The sequence below is a fragment of the Blastomyces dermatitidis genome, assembly GCF_000003525.1.
Source record: "Blastomyces dermatitidis ER-3 genomic scaffold supercont1.1, whole genome shotgun sequence".
Lineage (NCBI taxonomy): Eukaryota > Fungi > Ascomycota > Eurotiomycetes > Onygenales > Ajellomycetaceae > Blastomyces > Blastomyces dermatitidis.
This window is the reverse complement of record NW_025544774.1, coordinates 7,383,033-7,404,703: the sequence shown is the minus strand read 5'-3', so window position 1 is coordinate 7,404,703 and position 21,671 is coordinate 7,383,033. Positions and strand designations below refer to the sequence as shown.

Sequence of the window (21,671 nt, the reverse complement as noted above, 5' to 3'; positions counted from 1 at the left end):
TAAGATTGTTTATTTACTTTTATATATTGATGATATTCAATCTGAGATAGTATTAAAATTATAACTAAGCTAAGAAACAAGATTATTTTCTCTTATATTAATTCTTCTTACACACATCAGTGATTAGTTATTGAAAATAAATTATTATCTTTCTTAAATTATTATTATATATTCTGAATTCACTTCTTTCACTTCTTTTACTTCTATTAAAGATCTATAAACTTTTTAAGAAATTACTATAAATTACAAAGTCTATATTATTTACAATTTAACACAGAATACTCTCTTTCAATTATAATGAATAATTACTTCATTCTTCACATCTGATTTCAGATTATAAAATTTATGAAAAACTTAACACAAATACTGAGATGAACTATGAAATAATTATCAACAGATTATATTATTGATTACTGAAGAGTTATCTCTCTGCTATAATTACTGTAACTTTATTCAGAAACATTTATTATAAACTGATTATAACTCTGAAGAAATTTTCTGACATTTAAAGTTATCAGAATATAGATAATAAAAGAAAAATAATCAGAAAATTACTACTGAGCTGATAAGTTATTCTATCAGATAATAATTTTTAATAATACTAACTTTCTAATTTGAAGAAAATCATGTAAAAATAATTATATATCAGTACTCTGATTTCATAACTCTTATCTAATAACTTCTGTGAATAATTACTTTATATATATATATCTCTGAATCTTTCTCTTCAATTAATTAAAAATCCTGAATTCTGAATACTTCTTTAAATACTTAATTCAAATCTTCATATTTTATATTGATTCTGGCTTCAGTTCAATCTTAAGATATACTATAAAGTTAATATATAATATCTAGAATCAGAGTTGAAGAATCATTGAAAAGTGTCACTCACAGTGAATATATAAACTAGTATAAATAATCTTACATTTATAAGAGTTATATGTTATTATATTAATAAGAACTGAACTTATCAAAAGATATTAATGAAATTTAAATTATTGATCAGTAGTTGTACTGAGAATTATATAATAAAAATATTAATAACTGTAATTAAAAATAACTATTAAGATATTAGTTTCAGTCTTCTTATAATTATAACTGATAATGCTGTGAAGAACTATACTATGATAGAGAGTTTGAAGTAAAAATTGACTTTGTATTTCTGAAATAATAAATAAGATTATATTCTCTGTATTACTTATGTAATTTAACTTGTAATATAAACACTGATAAAGAATCTTAATATTAAGATAAAGTATAATAAGATAACTGATTCTTGAAATAAGAATAAGATAAAAATGATTATTTAAGTAACTTTTACATTTACTTTATAAAAGATAATGTTTTTTAATAACACTTTTTAATATTGTTTTTTAATAATGCTTTTTAATAATACTACTGTTAATTTTGAATAGATTAACTAATAATTTAAATATCACAGATTTAAAATATTACTAATATAATTTAAATCTCTTCTAAATAATAATAATAATTTCATAATATTTAATAAATAAATAAATCAATCATATCACTGAATATAATACAACACACTCTATAATACAAACCGCTCCACCACGAACTCGCTCGATTTTTCGAATAAGAACCCGCCGATAGATCCATCGAAAAGCCCTCAATCATACGAGCATTCTGACCCCATCGCCGACCGCATACCCTGTGTGGTGGTGGAGTTATCCAGCCAAACATGAACCAGACGTTGTTCGAAGCTCCTGTGTGGGATTATCCCCTGTTCTCCCCTACCACACCACAACCCCGGGCCAGAGTGCCATACAAATTGTAAGGTGAAGTGACCTAGCCATATGCACCAATCTTCTCAATTTTGGAAGATCCCCGACCTGTAGTTGTGAAGATATCTGAGAAGTGATCTCCGCGAAAACCCTGTCCATCTTTGATGTTTCAAAACATCAACACCAAGTCTCACCCTCATATCACTCTTTCCAATCTGACCCATTCTCAGCAGAAAAATATAAAAAGATATCTCAGCAATAATATCAAGTATATAATTAATGAACTCTTCTGAAGTGCAATCTTCACAGTTCATCACTAGTGTATCTAGACTTCAACATCAAGGCTTACTCTTGTACTACTTCTCTCAATCTGACTCATTCTCAGCAGAATGATACAAAAAGATATCTCAGTAACAGCATTCAATACATAATCAGTGAACAATGAGTCAACAGCATATTAACAACTATAAAATCAGTATATCTCAAGATCTGACTGAGCCTTTAATCTCTGCACAGTGAGATATATTAAATCTAGTTTTAATATCTCAATATTCAATAGATTCTGTAAGAGATTGAGAATAGCAACACTAGATTTCTATTGAATTTGAGAATTAACTCTATATTGATATAATCATTGACAAAGTCTTCTATTTTAAGATATAAATAATCAGTTTCTCTACATCCTGCTGACAATATTTATATTATTATATAGAAACAGACTTATATTCTCTATAATATCAAGACTCTGAAGAGAGAAACTCTTGATAGAGAGTATACAGTAGTATATATCTTAGTAGTTTCTATCTCATTCTTCTGCAGTAGTTAATGCAAAAAAAAAAAGATTTTAGAAATAGTTTTTTACTTCTCTTGAAAAAGTAAGGTGTTTTTCTCTGAATTTTACACAATATTTTTACAAAGAATTAAAAACAGAGTTGTTTTCTATCATAATTTCATATTTTTTTAAGTAAGAATTACTTTTTCAGTGACTGAAGAGTTTTTATTAATACTTAATTCTCTTTTACACTCTTTATTAACTGATTTGAGTTGCACACTTGTTGTGTGAGAAGAATTGAATGATTTAGAATAAAATTGAATAGTTTTAATCAATTTCTCTGCAAAAAATTAACTTATTTTTTATCAGTTTTTCTCTCAAAAACTGTCATATCATCTGATTTATTATCAATTGATATCATACTTTTCCTCACTATATCCTAAGAAAGAGTTTGTAAAGATTTTATTAATTTATCTTAAAAATCACTTTTAGTTTATTAGATTCTCTTCAAAAATCTAACCTAGTTACTGAACTAGTGTGAAAAAAAATCAGATATTTTATACACAAAAGTCTTTCATTCTTCTTTTGAAACAGTCTGACCAACTTTTCAATTGAAAATAGACTAATAAATCTCTCAACTGAAACACTCTGATTAACTTTTCATTTGAAAATAGATTAATAAACCTCTCAATTGAAACAGTCTGATCAACTTTTCATTTGAAAATATACTGATAAATCTCTCAATTGAAACAGTCTGACCAACTTTTCATTCAGTGAGTAAAATGAGTTCAAGAGTACACTCAGTTGAAAAAGATGTTTTCTCAGATGCCATTCCTGAGATTGAAATTCTAAAGAGAAGAAAGAAGGAAGAAATAGAGAAACAACAAGTTCTCAAAATACAGGAACTGGAAAAAGCAAGCAAAATTCTTGGAAAACAGTGTCTGAGTGAGAAGAATGAAGAAGTTCTGTTAATTATTCATGCTCAGACTAGACAACTACAAGAAGTGATCAAGTTCAAACTTGAAATTTCAAACACAATTCAAAAAACATTGAAATCTTTCAGTACAGTCACTGACTCTTTTTCATCTTCTACTTCTTCATCTTCTTCTTCAAATTATAAGAAAACATATGCTCAAGTAGCAGAATCTGCTGTCTTCAAACCTGCTAGTTCAAAATCTGCTCAAAATTCTGAGAAAACTGAGAAGAATATTTCTCAGACCTCTGTTCATAGAAAGGAAAAAAAAGAAATGTAAAAAGAGAAGAACTTTCAAATCTCCAGAAACAGAAGACTTATTCTCAAAGTCTCAAATCAGGAGAGCTTGCAAAAAAACAAGCTAAACTCAAATCTCATTTTCAGAATTAGAAATGAAATTAACCAGCAGTTCTTTTCTCAGTTAATGACTGATATTGAAGTTCAAAAACCAGTCATAGCTTCAATTGAGCCATCTTTCTTTGAAAACTCTATTATTTTGACTACAATGCCTGAATTCAGTGCAGAATTCCTCATTCAGAATGAGAATCTCTGAAAATCAGCAATAGAATCTCTACTGAATACAACAATTCTATCTGAAAGAGATGAAAAGTGAGACAAATTCATTCTTCATGATATTCCAGTTGAAATTTTTGACTGTGAGAAAGGAATGCTGCTTCTCAAAAATGAATTAGAAGAATACAATTCTATTCAACTGAGAAAAGAGCCTGTATGACTTAATTCAATTGAGTTCAGACAGAGCAGAAGAAATGCCTCTGTTTTAGTATATACAAAGACACTTGAACAATCAAGAATCTCTGAAGTAAGAGTAGCAGGTTTGAAAATGAGAGTTCATGAATACAAAGATTCAAGAATGAATCTCAAAGCTCAAACACAGTGTTCAAACTGTCAAAGATATGAACACTTTGCAATCTCTTGTTTCAGAGACTCAAAATGCGCATTCTGTGCTAGAGATCACAAAACTAGTGAGCATAAATGTGAAACATGCTCAAAAAGAGGTGAAATATGTCAACATACTCTGCTTAAGTGCTTCAATTGTAAAGAAAAACATGCATCTAGCTCAAAAGAATGTGTATTTACTCCAAGAACTCAGAAGAACTGAAGAAAAGATGAAGCTCAAAGTAAATCTAAAACTGAAGAGAAAAGTCAAGCTAGTAAATTCATAACTGCAAGCTCAAAAAGAAGAAACTCTCAACTATCTAGATCTTCAAACTTCAATTCTCCAGCTAAATGTAAACAGAACTTGAATCCTCAAACACCTGTTAAGATTAGAGAATTGAGAAATGACTCTGATAATAAACTAGATAGAATGCAAGCAGTTGAGATTCCTGCTTTTCAAAATAGTTATAATCTACTATCTGATGATAGTGATTAGATTCTACTATATCTTCACTCTCTTTTAGTATGAATGTACAACAAAAACAACAAAAAAAGTTTAAAAACTCTTCAAAAATCACATTTATTCAAAATAATGTGAATAGAAACTCAAATTGCATTTATTCTTGTCTTCAGATTGCATTTGAACAAAAAGTTGACTTTGTACTTCTTCAAGAACCAAATTTTGATACTGAGCAAAAGTACATCATTTCTCATTCAAGCTATTACTACTTTCTTCCTGAAAAATCTGAGATAAAATCAAGAGTAGCAATCTATGGGAGAAAAAGATCAAGATATCAATTTAATCTGAGATTTGATATCATATCTGACTCTGACATTCTAGTGGGTGACATTATAGATAAAGATAATGAGTTTGATACTATTCAACTTATAAATATCTATAATGAAAAATCATTGAAAGAAAACAACAATACCTGAACAATTGATAGAGGATTTTTGAATATAACTCTCTTAAAATACTCTATAATTGCAGGAGACTTCAATGCACATCATCCCTGATGAAACTCAGAGTGCATCAGAGCAGTAAGAGCAGATAAACTGATTGAATGAACTTTTGAGCATTCAATAGATTTAGTTAACAAGTCTGATCAACAAACATTCTTTAGAAAAGACATGAAACAGAAATCTATTATAGATCTAACTTTCATGTCACAAAATCTAATTGAAAAAAGACTTATAAACTGGTTTATTGATTCAAATGAAACCTCAGGATCGGGTCATGAGATTATTCAATTTGATATTGAACTGAGTGAAAAACAAAGAAGTGAAAATCCTCTTCTCTCTAATCAGTATAACTTTGAAAAAGCTGATTGAAAAGCAGTTGAAGAAAGAGTAAAACAGCTGAAATCTGAAAGACAGAGTGAGCTCTATTGAAATCAAAGTCAAGATATATTAAATGAAATGCTTGAGAATAGAGCAAAGCTGATTACATCTATTCTTCTAACAAGTATTGAAGAAAATATTCCAAAGAAAAAGTCTTCTGAGTATTTCAAACCTTGGTGTAATGAGAATATCACTTCTAAAAGAAAGCAATTAGCCACTGCTAAGAGAGATTGAAAGAATCACTTAATATCTGATGAAGAGTTCAAAGCTATTCAAAATGAATATTTTTCAGATATTAAAAAAGTCAAAACAGATTGCTGGAACAAATTTCTTGAAGAAGCATAAGGAAAAGAACTTTTCAAAGCCTTTAACTATACTAAAACAAGAAGTGTAGCAAAGCTTCCAACCTTAGAATATGAATTTCAGAATGAATTATATACAGCAAATTCTTTTGAGGAAAAATATCAAGCTTTTATGAGAATTCTCTTTCAAAACTCATCATCACATTTAGAAGAGGAGAATATGTCATTTCATGAATATATTGATGAAAATAACTGAGAATGGCCTGAGCTTACATATGATGAACTAGAGTCAGCAATATTCTCAAGTTCAATTAAAACTGCTGCAGGGCCTGATTCAATTAATCACTCAATTATTCAAAACACATATTTCTACTTGAAGAATGAATATTTTGAGCTCTTTTTCAATCTCTTAAAAAATGATTATCATTCTGAATGCTGGAGAGAAGCTACTGGAGTAATCCTTACAAAACCTAATAGAAAGGCTTCAATTTCTAAGTCATATAGAGTAATATCTCTGTTGAACTGTTTGGGAAAAATTCTAGAAAAGATAATAGCTACTAGATTATCTTTTATAAGCTCTATTAGTGATTCTCTTCTATTTAGTGAATAAATGAGAGGTAGAAAACAATGTTCTGCAATTGATACTGTTCTCTCAGTTATTCATGATATTCAAGTAGCAAAGCATGAAGGCCTGGTCTCAACTGCAGTTTTTATTAATATAAAAGATGCATTTGATCATGTGTCAAAGTCTAAGATGATTCAAACTTTGAAGATGTTAAAACTGCCACTTTCTCCAATAAAATGGATCAATTGTTTCATGTCTAAAAGAATTATACAACTATTCTTTGATGGAAGAAAACAAGATAAAACTGAGATAAAAATAGAAGTATCACAAGAATCTTCAATCTCACCTGTTTTATTTGCAATATACACTGCATATCTATTCAAGAATAGAGAGATGAAAATAGTGAGATCTTCAAGTTATGTAGATGATATTGGTCTACTCTATAGTTCAAAGACAATCAAAGAGAACTTAGAAGTGATTGAGAAAGCAGTAAAGAAAATCTTTGTTAGAGCAGATATCAATCTAATTCAATTTGATATGAATAAAACTGAGTTAATTCACTTTTTTTCCAGATTTAATGAGAAAGAACTAAGTCTAACTCTTTTGAATAAAGAGATTAAACCCAGTTTAAATGTCAAATGGCTAGGAGTATGATTAAACTCCAAGCTGAATTTTAAATATCATATTCAACAAAGAATCATCAAGGCAGAGAGACTACTGAATAGTATAATCAGACTATCAAATACTGAGAGAGGTCTATTCTTTCAGGCTATGAGATAGTTATACATAGCCTGTATTACCTCAGTAGCTGATTATGAAGTTCAAGTTTGATGAAACAATCAAGAAAACTTCACTGAACTCTTTCAAAGTCTACAAAACAGAGCTTTGAGAAGAATTCTGAGTGCATTCAAGTCATCTCCTATTAAAGCAATGGAAATTGAAGCTTCAATTTCACCTCCTGCTATTCAATTTGAAAAGGCCTGTATGAACTATGCTCTGAGAGTCATGAAGATGAGCTTAAATCATATAATCAGAGAAAGAGTCTCTTCTTCATTTCCACTAGTTAACTCAGGAAATGAACTGGATTGGAATAGATTTCTTGATTGAAATGAGAATAATACTTTAAAGAAAATGCTCTCTCAACTGTATAGACTATGTTCACTTATTAAGAATCAATTTTCTTCATTAAATGTTGAGAAAATTGATCATGAGAAGATATCTCTTTGAAGAGAAAAGCTGGAATCTCTCAGAGACTTATAAATAAGTGAACTATCTAAAGAGAGAGAATATGAACAGCATTTGAAGAAGATCTCTACAATTAATATAAAAGACTCTATTCTGATCTACTCAGATGGCTCAAAAAATGAGAATTTGAATAGATTAGGCGCAGGCATTGCTTATACTGAAGATAGTATTAATTTTATCTCAGATTTCTGGAATTTAGGCTGTGAATCTGAAGTCTTTGATGCTGAACTATTTGCAATAGTGAAAGCTTTCAAACTCATTGAAATAAAATCTCATAAAAGAGGAAATGATTTGAAAGAGGCATGGATATTCTCTGATAGTCAAGCTGCTTTAAAAAGACTTAGAAATAGTCAGATTCATAATGATCAAATGAATCCTGAACTGATTTTAAACTCTGTTTTGAAAATTCAAAAGAGAAGAATATCAAAACTGATAATTCATCTGCATTGGGTTCCTGCTCATATGAATATTCATGGCAATGAATTGGCTGATTCAGCTGCAAAAAAGGATTCAGAATTAAGCAGATCTATTCAAAAAACAGTGTCCTGATCTTTCATAAAGAGAAAGATAAAAGAATCTTGTTTAAACAAGTGAAATGAAAGCTGGTAGAAACAAAAGAAGAGTATACATTATTCAAGATTTGAGACAAAATCAAAGTGAAAATCTTGTTCAATTAAATGTAAAAAGAAAATATTCTCATCTATAATTCAGCTGAAACTAGGACATGGTTATTTCAAATCTTATATACAAAGATTTGATGATAGATTTGATTCAACAGAGTGCTCATTCTGCAATGTGAATGAAAATCCTGAGCATATTGTAATGCATTATGCATTATACAATAGTCTCAGAGTCAGATTAAAGAAGAAGTATGATTTAAATCAATTAAATATGAGGTTCTTATTCTCAACTGAGACAGGAACTAAATACTTAATAGACTTTCTATCAGAAACTAGAGCAGCTACAAGAAAATGACTGAATTCAGAAGTATCTGAATATGAAGAGGTGGAAATTGACTAGATATAGTCTGTTAAAACAGCTATACATTATCTTTTAATAATTTTGTTTTGTTATAGTCTCTCTTTACTGTACTTGTTTCCTTCTGTTCTTTTCTCTATCTATTTAATATGTCTATCTTTAAGACTATGTTCTCTTTTCTTTTGTCATAATATTTTCAAATGGTTTCAAACTATCAGAAGGTGTTGAAATACTGCAATTTGTAAACAGTTTTTGTATTCTGGGCTGGAATTTTCTGATTTTGCATATTTGAAATTGATAAATGTATAATAGTTGACTCTATAGATATAGGAAAAACCCTGAGAACTAAAGATTCTCAGGTAGATGTCATAGTCTCTGACTGCATACATCTATAATTGAAGAATAATAATAATAATAATAATAATAATGAATATAATACAGAATATTAGAATATAATAGAGTTCAATATATAAAATAACTATTCAGACTCTTCAATTATATCAGATAATTGATTATTAAGTATAATACTCTGATTGAGAAAAGATTCAGATATTAAAACTTTCTAATATAAAGTGAACTTAGTTAAAATATATAATTAATTTACTGTTTCAGTTTTATAAGATAATAAAGATAGTTTCAATTACTTGTATATTAATACTGCAGTCAGTCTGATAAGTATATAACAGTTTATTTACTTATCTTAAGAAGTAGTTGAATCACTTAAAAAGAAATTCAGTCTGAAATAATACTATAGTACAGGCTATTATTACTGTAAGAAATAAACTGATATATTACTATAGTAAAACTGAATAATCTTTTATAGAGTACTATACTATAACAGCTCTATTAGATTTCTTCTGTTAAGTTAATATTTACACTTCTTAAGATTGAACAGAGAAGAAATAAGACTTATATATTAAATTAACTCAAGACTACTCTAATATCAACTATCAGAGATTTGAATAAGCAGATATTTAAGATATAAAGATTGTAAAATATAATTCTCTAGTAAGTAATAATCTTTGATAATACTTTATATTATATAGAACTATAATACTAACTTTGAAACAGAACTTATATATATTGATTACAACTGAAAATCAGATAAAACTATATACTTATAAAACTGAATTTAGCTGCTATTTTCAAGATAATTCAATGAATTTACATGTTAAATTAATTCTAGAGTTATGAAAAATTATTGAGTGTATATATTCAACTATTATACTGATAATATGTAATATTCTGATAATTTTATTGATAGAGATAAAAATGAAGTGAAAGTTCAACTTAAGTTGAGATATTTATTACTATTACTGAGAACAATTATAAGAAGAAATAATTAAGAAACTCATGATTATAAAACATAGAATTATCAGACAGATTAATATCTCTGATCACAGTATATCAGAGAAGTGTAGTTTTCATGAGAAAGTGAAGAATAAACTTATACAAGAATGTATTTAGTTGTTTCATGAGTGTTATTAATAATTATTATCAAATTCTGATTATATAAGCAATCACTGAATGTGTTGAAGCTACTACACAAGCCCTAACCCACGTGACCAACACATATATATTTAGCTTTCACTAGCTACTAGTTAGATAATAACAACAATCAATCATGTTCAACCTCTCTTAAAGATTATAAAGCTCTTGCACTTCTACAAAGCATTATAATCATGCAATAATCATACAATAAGCTTTTCAAATAGCTGCTTTTTTCATTCAAATACTCCATATCAAATGCCTGTCAATACAAGATTGATGAACTGCAAAGAGACTACAGAGAATCAGATAGCTGAATCCTTTTCAACATCAATAACCGCGCGAAGATGATGCAATAATCAAGCCCAAGATAATTCTCCAGAACGCGAAGATATGGAAGACCATGATGAACAAAGCTGCTGGTTTGAACACCCAGAGAAATGACCTGCGGATTGAAAGAATAGAAAGAAGGTCAATGATGATGATGCTGCTACATCTGTATGCTACAATACTGAGCAAGTCTTCTAATGATGCTCATGATGACCGCCAATATCGACGCCAAAACGATGGAAATACCGATAACGATGCCAGGCCCCAGTGCCTATATGATGCCAGGCCCCAGTGCCTATATGATGCCAGGCCACAGTGCCTATATGATGCCAGGCCCCAGTGCCTATATGATGCCAGGCCCCAGTGCCTACGATGCCAGGCCCCAGTGCCTATAGGATGCCAGGCCACAGTGCCTACGATGCCAGGCCCCAGTGCCTATATGATGCCGGGCCACCGATTGCTCATATGATGACCTATGCCGAGTGCCTATATGATAACCATGATAACTCACGATAACCAGGCCACCGAGTGTGCCTATATGATAACCATGATAACCCACGATAACCAGGCCACTGAGTGTGCCTATATGATAACCACGATAACTCATGATAACCAGGCCACCGAGTGTGCCTATATAATAACCACGATAACCCATGATAACCAGGCCACTGAGTGTGCCTATATGATAACCACGATAACAATAACAATAAAATGACAAAAATATGAGAAATGAGACCCTGCAGTGTTCAGATGACTGAGGGGGTAATACAGATACAGAAAGAATGAATTTAAGTGTTTTTTCTTGCATATTCGCGTGTATTTGCATGTATGAAGCTAGTTCTTATGAGAAAACTAGACTCTACTTTGTGTAATTAATTATTATTGCAAGATTTGAATGATTTGAGCACTTTTAACTGTGTGAGTTAACTGGCCTGTGTAGCATGAGAGAGTGTTGAAGCTACTACACAAGTTCTAATTCACATGACTTACACACATATATTTAGCTTTTACTAGCTACTAGTTAGATAATAATAATAATCAATCATATTCAATCTCTCTCACAGAATGAACTGAATGTAATGTAATAAAACTGAAGTAGTGACTAGTCAGTGATATTATGTAGAGATAGTTATTTAAGAAGCTGTATAAATAAGCTTAACTATTTTACTTAAATAGTGAGCTTGTAGACTACAGAGTTATTACAAGAATATTACAGATATAATACTTAGTATACTAAGACAATTATATAAGATACATAGTAACTTTTATATATATTTCAGTAGAAGAAAAATGAATCACTGATCTCTTTTATAAGAAGTTAGTATCTAGTTATTTTATATAGATAATCAGTAGATACTCTTCTCTTATTTCATAAGTAAGAATAGCTGAAGTAATATCTCAGCAGTGTCTTACTACTAAGAAAAAGTAATCTGTTAATCTTATATAGAAGTGAGATTCTTATATTTATCAATCAGATCTTTCTATGATATATCTGAATAATATTATAGAGTGATTAAAAACTGATTTAAATAGTCTACAGAATAAATAAAATTATTCATATAAAAGTAATAAGTTATATAAAATTATAGTAAGATTATAATATAATTAGAGATATCATAATACTCTTCTCTTTAAGAATATAGTCTTAATGTTCTTAAGATTACTGAATTAGAAATTATCTTTGTTATATAGTAATAATTATCAATCAATTTAATAGTGTATGTACTATATATAATATAAAGAAATAGATGAGTTTTTCTACTGACTGTGTAGATCTTTCTTTTCTCATCTTCATTTAAATTAAATACATGATAAGTGAGTTTCTTATATATCAATTTAAAATGTGAAAAATATAGTTAATAAGTGACTTATAAATCACTCATTATATTTCATTCTATATATAAAATTCTCTGCAAAAGTAATGTGTTTAAGAGATAAAGTTAACAGTAGTGATAGAATTTTTTGAAAAGATCTCTCTCTCTGTGAAATATTTTTCTTCCCTCTCTTCATCTGTAATAGTGAGTGCATGAGAACATTATTCTTAAGAGATAATAAGAGGCTTATTCTGACATTTTCTAGTAAGTAATAAACATCTTTGTGATGTGACTATGATCTCTGTGTTAAGAAAGCTCAGTTGAAGACAGAGATAGCAGTGTTATTATTATTATTATTATTCTTCAATTATAGATGTATGCAGTCAGAGACTATGACATCTACCTGAGAAATTTTAGTTCTCAGGGTTTTTCCTATATCTGTAAAGTTAACTATTATACATTCATCAAATTCAGATATGTAAAATCAGAAAATTCCAGCTCAGAATACAAAAACTGTTTACAAATTGCAGTGTTTTAACATCTTCTGATACTTTGAAACCATTTGACAATATCATGACAAAGGAAAAGAGAAATAGAACACAGTCTTAAAGATAGACACATTAAATAGATAGATAGAAAGGAATTGAAAGGAAAAGATAAAGTAAAGAGAGACTGTAAGAGATAGCAGTGTCAATGAGCTGTGAAAGTACTGCTTTTATTATTATATCTTCTCTCTCTTCTGCATCTCTTGCAGCTGTAATGATAGTAGCTGCAACTTGCAGTAAGATATTATCTCTTCTATCAGCTAGTTTATCTGTGTTCAGTTCATCTTCTATCTCTCTCATTGCTGTTACAACACTGTTCTCTCTCTTAATTAACACAGTAATGTATGACTCTGTGTGATCATTCAGAGAGAACTCTGAAAAGAGCTTGATTCTGAAAACAACAGCTCTAAGAAGCTTAATCTGTAGTTTCTCTCTTATAATATATCTAAGCTCTGCTCAGAATACTGCTAAGTTAAGTCTGTAGAGTCTCACAGTTTCTTTATCTTCTCTCTGTAAGAAGGCTTCAGTGCAGTCTCTGACTAATATTATTACTTATCTGTACTGTGCTAAGCAGCTGAAGAAGAGAGAAATCTTATACACTTATCTCTTCTCTCACTTCTGTTATTTCTGTTATATCTGTAATAATAACTTCTATCTCTCTGTAAGTATTATCTACTCTATAAGAAGATATCATATCAGCTCTGATAAGAAGCTTAGATGCTTAAGCAGTACAGAGTGAGAGTCTCAAAACTTCAAGTATTAATAAATTTTATCAAGACTGAGAAGATTTCTCTTACTCATCTGTAAAAGAAGATGAAAGCATGAATCTCTGAGATGAAAAAACATCTCAGAATAACTGATGTTAAGAAGAGATTAGTTAATACTGCTGTTAAAAGTATTATAAAGATTAATTACTAATTAAAGAGAATCTTACTTCAGTTAAAGCAGATAACTGAGATACTTTATAAGTTAATAAATTAATACTTTCAGTATCTTTTATACTCTTCTACAGCATGCTTCTCTGCAGTACTGCAGTGCTAACTTCTCAATAGATAAAGATATCAGTGTCAGAGACTTCAACAGTAAAGAATGAGTTTAATAAGAGTATAATTATTAATGAGTAGACTCTGAGATTCTCTCTTTTTACTTTTTCAGCAGGCTGCAGTCTCATTAGAATAGCAGCAGTCTACAGATTGATAATATTAATTTTTTTTATTAATTTCAAATATTTCTTTTCTCTAATTACTTCAGGAATTTTATACTTATACAGTCTCATTACACTTCTAAAAAATTCTTTAAGAGAAAATAGAAGAAGAGTGTTACAGAGCTTATAAGACACTGACTTATTACTGTGAAATTATCTCTAAAAACTCTTTAAGAAAAAATGAGAAGTCTTAAGCAGTATTTCTTACTTAATATCTCTGATGTGTAATAGAGCAGTCTCTACTAGCTATCTCATAGCTTACAATCTCTTTCTCAGTATTTTTCAAATACTCAAGCAGTTTTCATGAATTCTCTGATAATGAATAATCTTCTTATTTTATAAGATATTAAAGCTTACTGTAATATATTCACTTATTTAATATTTTCTTCATAAGATATTCAGTATCACTCTCAATCTCAATATTATTCAGCTGAGATGACTTTATCTCAGAGTGTTACTTATAGAGCTTTAAATAGAAAATATGAAAAATAGAATAAATTAATTTCAATTCTGTGAGTAATTTTAACTTATATATCTGCTTATTCATCACTCTTATTACTAAGAAAGATTCTAGTCATCACTCACTGAGCTTCTTATACAGTCTTATTATCTTGATATTCTTTGCTAAAAGTAGTATTTAATTCTCTATCAAGAACTTTATTGAAAGATGTTTTCAATTATAGTATTTTATCTATCACTTCTGAGTAAAGTGAATACTTTTCACTGTCTTCTCATGAATTTTATTCAAAAGTTTCAATCTCACTTTTACTTCTAATACTGAGAAATACTCTGTTCTCTGTATCTGTTTAATATTCTGACTGTCTATTCTTCTCTTTAAAATATCATTTACAATATCACTGAGTAATAAAGAATTATATTTATAATAAGTATAGAAAGAAGATATCTTTAAGAGTACATTCTTTATATTATTATATACAAATTCAGTAGTTAGAAGATGTTTAAGTCAATTATTTTAATAATATAAATAGAATACTTAAAGATACTGTTCTAGTGTCTGATTTTAATATTCAGTCTGATTATCTGTCTGCAGATAAAATGCAGTACTGAGAAGACATCTTATTATAAGATAATAGTAAAAAGTCAAGCAGTACTTACTGATGAAGAGGGATTCTTGATCTGTTATCAACAATTTCAGAGCACTGTGATTATAAATAATGATATCTAAAAACAGATCAGTCAATTCAGAGACTTTAATCTTTTTATAAGTAGAGATATATCTGATTATCTTTGTAAAGCAGTCAACAATGATTAAAATTGAGTCATATTCTTTAACTCTTATTAACTTCAGCAGATCAACTATGAAATTCATTAATAGATTCTGTTATAAGCTCTTTGAAACAGGCAGTGATATTAACTCATTATATTACTTATGCTACAGAATCTTTATTCTTTAACAGATATTATAAGTCTTAATATACTCTTTAATATCTGCTCAGAGTTTATTTTAAATATATTTATATTTTAGAAGCTTCTCAATCTTCTCTAATCTGAAGTATCTTATATGAGAATTATTATGATGAATTCTCAATAACTTCTGACACACTGCTCTACTATGAGAAATGAAGACTGAATTATTCAGTAGTAGAAGTCTATATTCTTCTAGTTATTAGTAACTTAGTTTCTTAGCAGCACTGCTCTACTCAGAATCTGTCTCTTACAAGTTTAAATCAGATTCTTTCTTCTTTAACTTCTGAATTTAAGCTGCAGTAGAGATGTTCCTCTTCTGTAATTTATTAATAAATTTTAAAAGTAGTCAGATTAAAAGATTGTAGACTGTTTTATTCTTTATCAATTCAATAATTATAAGATATGATATGAGAAGCTTATGATCTTCAGTATCAGTTCTCTGCAGAGATTCAGGTTTTCTTTCATCTTCTATACTGAGTTATACAGCTGTCTTACTGACACTGTTTCTGAGCTTCAGAGAATCTTAACTCTCTGCAGTCAGCTTCTTCTAAAGTGATGACAGAGATTCTTTTATAGAATTCTTCTCTGTATTAATGATATTATAATCAGGTTATCTAGACAGTGTGTCAGCAGAGTTAAGCTGATCTGAATGATATTAAATATGGAAATTATACTCTGAAAGCAGCTTTACTCACCTGGCTTAATATTCTATCAAGCTCTTTGTTATTAAGAAGTAACACAGATTTGTATAATCAGTGAGAACTTGCACTGAGTACTTACTACTCTGAAGATAATGTTACCAGATCTTAAAGAATTTGATAATTGTTAATATCTTCTGATTATGAGTATTATATCTTCTCTGTATAAGTAATAACTTCTTGAAGAAGAAGATCACTGATCTTCATTCACAGTGTCTTATAGACTCTGTGAAAAAGTCTTCTCTTACAGACAATTCATTATCTGTTTCTTCAGAAGTAATTATTCTCTGATTCTTTCAATCTTGAAAGGTCTTCAATGTCAACTGTGAAAAGATTTCACAGATTTCATTCTCAGATGTATCAGTCTTACACTGACTGAGTAAGTTGAGATTAAAGTAATTCAGCATTGTACTATCTGTAAAAGCTTGTTTCAATTCTGTAAACATCTACACAGTGTCTTGAATGAGAGTAAACAGTTCTGTTTTTCTGTCTTTCACACTTCTCTTTAATAGATCTGTAAGAGGGGCAGTAATCTGTGAATATATATAAATGAATTGTCTGTAGAAATTTACAAATTCTAGAAACATCTGCATCTCACAGTACATTCATAGTATCAGTCAGTTCTCAATAGTGAAGACTCAGCTCCTGTTCATTGAAATGCTGTTTATCTTAATAATTTAATCTAAGAAATCAATCTCCTGTATGTAGAATGAGTATTTTTCAGTGTTTATATAGAGTTAATACTGTCTCAAGTGACTCAACACTTCTTAAACTGTAAGAATAAGTACTCGCAGGCGATTATTCGGGTGTTTGCAGCTTGGCGTGATATTTACTGTTAACTACTAGAAGTATTCACAGTAGAAAGATAAAATGTAGAAATTAAATGTATAATAGCATTCAAGCTGAGTTATGAATAGTATTTGTGAACTTCAGTCTATATAGTTGTATATAGTCAAGAGCTGCTAACTCTATTAATTACATAAGAGATAGAAATAGAAATAAAGAATTTGTAAGAAGCAGAATTTCTTACATACTTCTCTCTCTCTAAGACTTTGTCTGTGAAGTCTTTCACTGAGTGACTTCATAGAATCAGCTCAGCACTGCAGTGATACTCACTAAAAACTCTTTATATTTATAAAAAATCTCAGTGAGAAAAGATTTCTTGTTATTATAAAGAAAAAAGAGTCTGTTACTCAGTTTCTTATTTTATAAGATTCTTTATAATCTACAGATTCTTCTCTGACTATCACACAGATTCATTTTATATCTTTTATACAGAAGAGTTTCAGTTGACTCTTAATTATTTTTATAAGATTCTTATGTAATTATTACACAGATTCATCTTACAGATGAATCACTCTCTGTGAGATTATTCTTATTAAAGAGAAGTATTCACTAGTTAATCTTTCACTCATTCTTATAAATCATTGTTCTTTAATACTATAGAATTGTGAGGAATTTTTCATTATTTCACTAACTCTGTAGAATTATAGAATCAAGATATCTACAGTCTGCAATTACTCTTTATAGTTATATAGAAAGATTCAGATCTATAATTCATAATTACTCTTTATTTACTAGAGTGATCTGACTATTCTGTAGAATCACTTCTAGTATAAGTAAATATCTCTAGAGTAGTATAAATATTTCAAATCTGTCTATAAAATCTCATCTTCTTTTTTCTTTTTCTATAACAGCTCTTATTTTTATAAACTATAAGTATTCTTATTTATCTGTGAAGTGTTTTCACTCAGATAATAAAGAGAAAGTGTTTCTAACAATGTCTGTATATTGATTCAAGAACTTCTCAAGAATAAAAATTTTTTCAATTTCAATATCTTTATAAATAATATTTAACTGCTACTGAGCTTCTTGTGAGTATCTCTATAACTTCTCTGATCACTTTTTATTAGCTGATGAAGCAGAAATACTACTGTTTATAACAGTAACTTTATCTCTCTCAGTCTCATCACTGCATCTGATCTTTAGATCAGCAGTCAATTTTATATCTTTCTCAGATTAGTTTCTGACTTCAAGCAGTATAGTCTCTTTCTTTACTGTAAATCTTCTCATAAGTAATTTCTTACAGATTTTAGCTGATAGTTCTTGTAAAGCTCTCAGTTTTATCAGTGTCTTCTGCAGTTCTACAGATCTATAATCACTCTCTTTCTGTTCATACAATCTCTGATCAGGTATATGTAAATATGTCTAGATTTTCTATCAATAGTTCTCGCGCTGTGATGCATTTTCACAATCTCATTGTTAATAAGAGATGAGTTCTCAGGTACCTGCAAAATCCAGATAATTAAGACAATGTAAATGCTATGAATTTATAACATAAGTTAATCTAAACAGATAAGCTCTCTCTTCATATTTTAATTATTTTCAGACTGAATACTTCAGCATAACTGAGAAAGTAGATACAGCTTCATAAGAGACATCTGATTATATATACAGATAATCAGTTCTTAAGACTCTGTTACAACTGTATACACTCTGATGTTCAGCTTCTCTGAAGTCTGTACATTTTTAACAGTCTTCATATTAAATATAATAATTATCTGTATCACAGATATAATACTCTCTACTTCTTTAAAGAGAGAAATTAATAGTTGTGAGAGAATTAAATATTGTGAATATTAAGAATGTAAGTGTGAGTTTTCTTTATTTTTTCTTTATTAGTCTCTAAATTGTGTTCACAGCTCTGTTTTTATTTTCTTATTTTTTAGCTTTAATAAGAGTATGATTTCTTCTTCTCTTTGTATATATCACAGACTGTTTATCTCAGTAGAAACTCATTATCTTATAGACTAGAGCTTCTAAATAACAGTGTTAATATCTTTATCACAATCAGATTCTTAGTAAAGATTATATTATTCTGAATTATCAGAATTTATAGTATAAAAGTTATATCTCAGCTTCTGCAGATATCTTATCTGCTTGAATAATTTTCAAGTAAACTTATTCATCTTATCAGAATACTCTTATCACTGAATCTTGAATCAGAGCTTATAATCTTACTTCTCTGAGTTAATAATTTCTTTGATCTAATATTCTCTTTCACTCTCTAGTCCTTCATAGATAGAGTGATGAGTTATAGAGTTCTCTTCTAAGAATTTCTTATATTTATGAAATAAAGAGATATGAAAAATATTATATATCTACAATTTAGATAGCAGTTTCAATATATAGAACTGTAAACTAATTTTCTTCATAATCTTATAAGACTCTGTCTATAAGAGATTCAGCTTCTTACTAGATCTTTATATAATAATATTTTCTAGACTTAGTCAGACTCTATTATCTTTTTTAAAACTCTTTATAATATGCTTGAAGTCATAGTATCTCTTCTGATACTCTTAGATCTTTCTCAAGAATTCATGAGCTTTCTCTCAGATCTTCTGAATTCTCTCAGTCTGTTCACAGACATCATTATACTCTATAGTATACTCTTGTATATTCATCAAGATTATTCACAGATGAGTCTCAGTGAGCATCTCAAAGAGAGTTTTATCTGTACTGACATATTTTAAGTTATTGTATATAAACTCTGTAAGTGATAATTAATGCACTCAGTCATTCTGATTGTAATTAACAAAGTATCACAGATACTGTTTTAATATACTTATCAGATATTCTATCTGATTATCTGTCTGTTAATGAAAAGTCATGCTTAAATCTTACAAGATCTTCAGTATAGTTATCAGATTAGATTAGAACTCTTCTGTGAAGATTAATTCTCTATCTGAGATAATGTTTATAGACAATTCATGCAATCAGATCACATCACAGATAAAGATATAAGTCAAATTCTTTGACTTCAAGTTCTTATAAGTGAGTATAAAGTGTGTTATCTTGATGAAGTAATTCACTATCATCAGCACACTGTCAAAGCAAATATTATATATATTCTTACTTTCAGAGAGATCTACAAGAGTATTCATTTCTAGCTATTTTCAAGATTCTCACAGAATGAGTAGAGAAGTAAGTTCTTTATATAATCTGAATCACACTATCTGCAAATTCTGATAAATAGTATAAGAATTCACTATCTTCTTTATAAGTTCTCATATCTTTAGTTAGAAGTATTTTCTTATAAGTAACTTATAAGTTCTAGTATCTGTAAAATGACTTACTAGAGAAGAGTTATAATATCTTTTAATAAGTTCTATACATAGAAACTCATTCATAGATATATAAATTCAGCTCTCTCTTTATAAGAGATTATTTAAGTCTCTTCAATTCTTTATTTCTGCAGGATTGATCTCTACTGTAAGCAGTTTCTAAATATACTGAGTATATTCATTCTTCAGTTGCAGTTCAGATAATCTGAATAGAAGATCTTGTAAAGACTTATACTCTGTTTTCTCTTGCATCAGATCTTCTACAGTGCTTTTCAAAGCCTGTGAACTCTTCAGATTATAGATATTCTCTTCAAGAATTCTCACAGAGATTCTCAGAGTGTTGACTCTCAGTGTTATAGAGAGTAGTTATATAGATTTCTTCCCTCTCTTTCTCTTCTTCTCTTATAGAGAATTAAGAGACTCTTCAGTCAATCTCTTTATAATACTCAGTTTAAGCATCTTATAAAGCTTTTCTATCTTCTCTAGTCTCTCTGTATCTGTCATTCTGATCTTCTTAACATAGTCTGACCTGTGAGAGAATTCATTCACTGAGTTCTTAGTTCTCTTGATATGTTCTATCTTGAATCAGAACTCACTCAGTTTCTGAGCTCAGTGAACCTGCTGTTATAAGAGTTTCTTGATTGAAGTAAACTATTATAAGCTGTTATAATCAGTTTTAACAGTAATCACTGTTATAAGACTCTTAAAGTACTGATATCAGTGATAGAAGAACTTCACTATTATAAGAAACTTCTGATTATAAATGTTATAGTTAATCTCTACAGATTGCATCTTTTATAAGAGAAAAATTACTGAGATTTAGTTCTTATTTAACTGTAGTTGCAAGACTATTTCTGAAATTATAAAGAAGAAGACATCTGTCTTTAATCTGATTAAGAGCAAGAGATTAAAGTGAAACAGTATCACTATATTTATAAATATCTGTTTCAATCTTGTAAAGATCTTATGAGCTTCTGAGATAAGAAAGTTCTCACAGTTCTTTCTTCTTAATAATCTTTTCATTCTCTATTTATGAGATAACTTCTTCTTATTTTCACTCTTCAGCATATCTGTAAGAGTCAAGAAGTTTCTTATAAATATAAAGATAAATCATCTATAGAAATTCACAAAGCTCAGAAAGATCTGAATCTTATAAATACTAGTTAGATTCAGTTATAATAGAATAGTCTTAACTTATAAAGATTTCATCTGAATATTATCT

At 28.9% G+C, this 21,671-nt stretch overlaps 1 protein-coding gene across 2 annotated transcripts; it reads left to right on the top strand.

Annotated features, from left to right (window-relative positions):
• The first annotated feature begins 10,536 nt into the window (after positions 1-10,536).
• BDCG_16262 lies at positions 10,537-11,142 on the top strand. 2 transcript variants are annotated; one of them, XM_045425515.1, is made up of 2 exons: positions 10,537-10,969; positions 11,040-11,142. In XM_045425515.1, exons 1-2 carry the CDS (start codon positions 10,710-10,712, stop codon positions 11,077-11,079), a joined length of 300 nt encoding a protein of 99 aa, XP_045279412.1. In that variant the 5' UTR covers positions 10,537-10,709; the 3' UTR covers positions 11,080-11,142. The 2 variants fall into 2 exon arrangements, with proteins under 2 accessions (XP_045279412.1, XP_045279411.1); XM_045425514.1 differs by having other exon boundaries at positions 10,556-11,142.
• Positions 11,143-21,671: the final 10,529 nt, after the last annotated feature.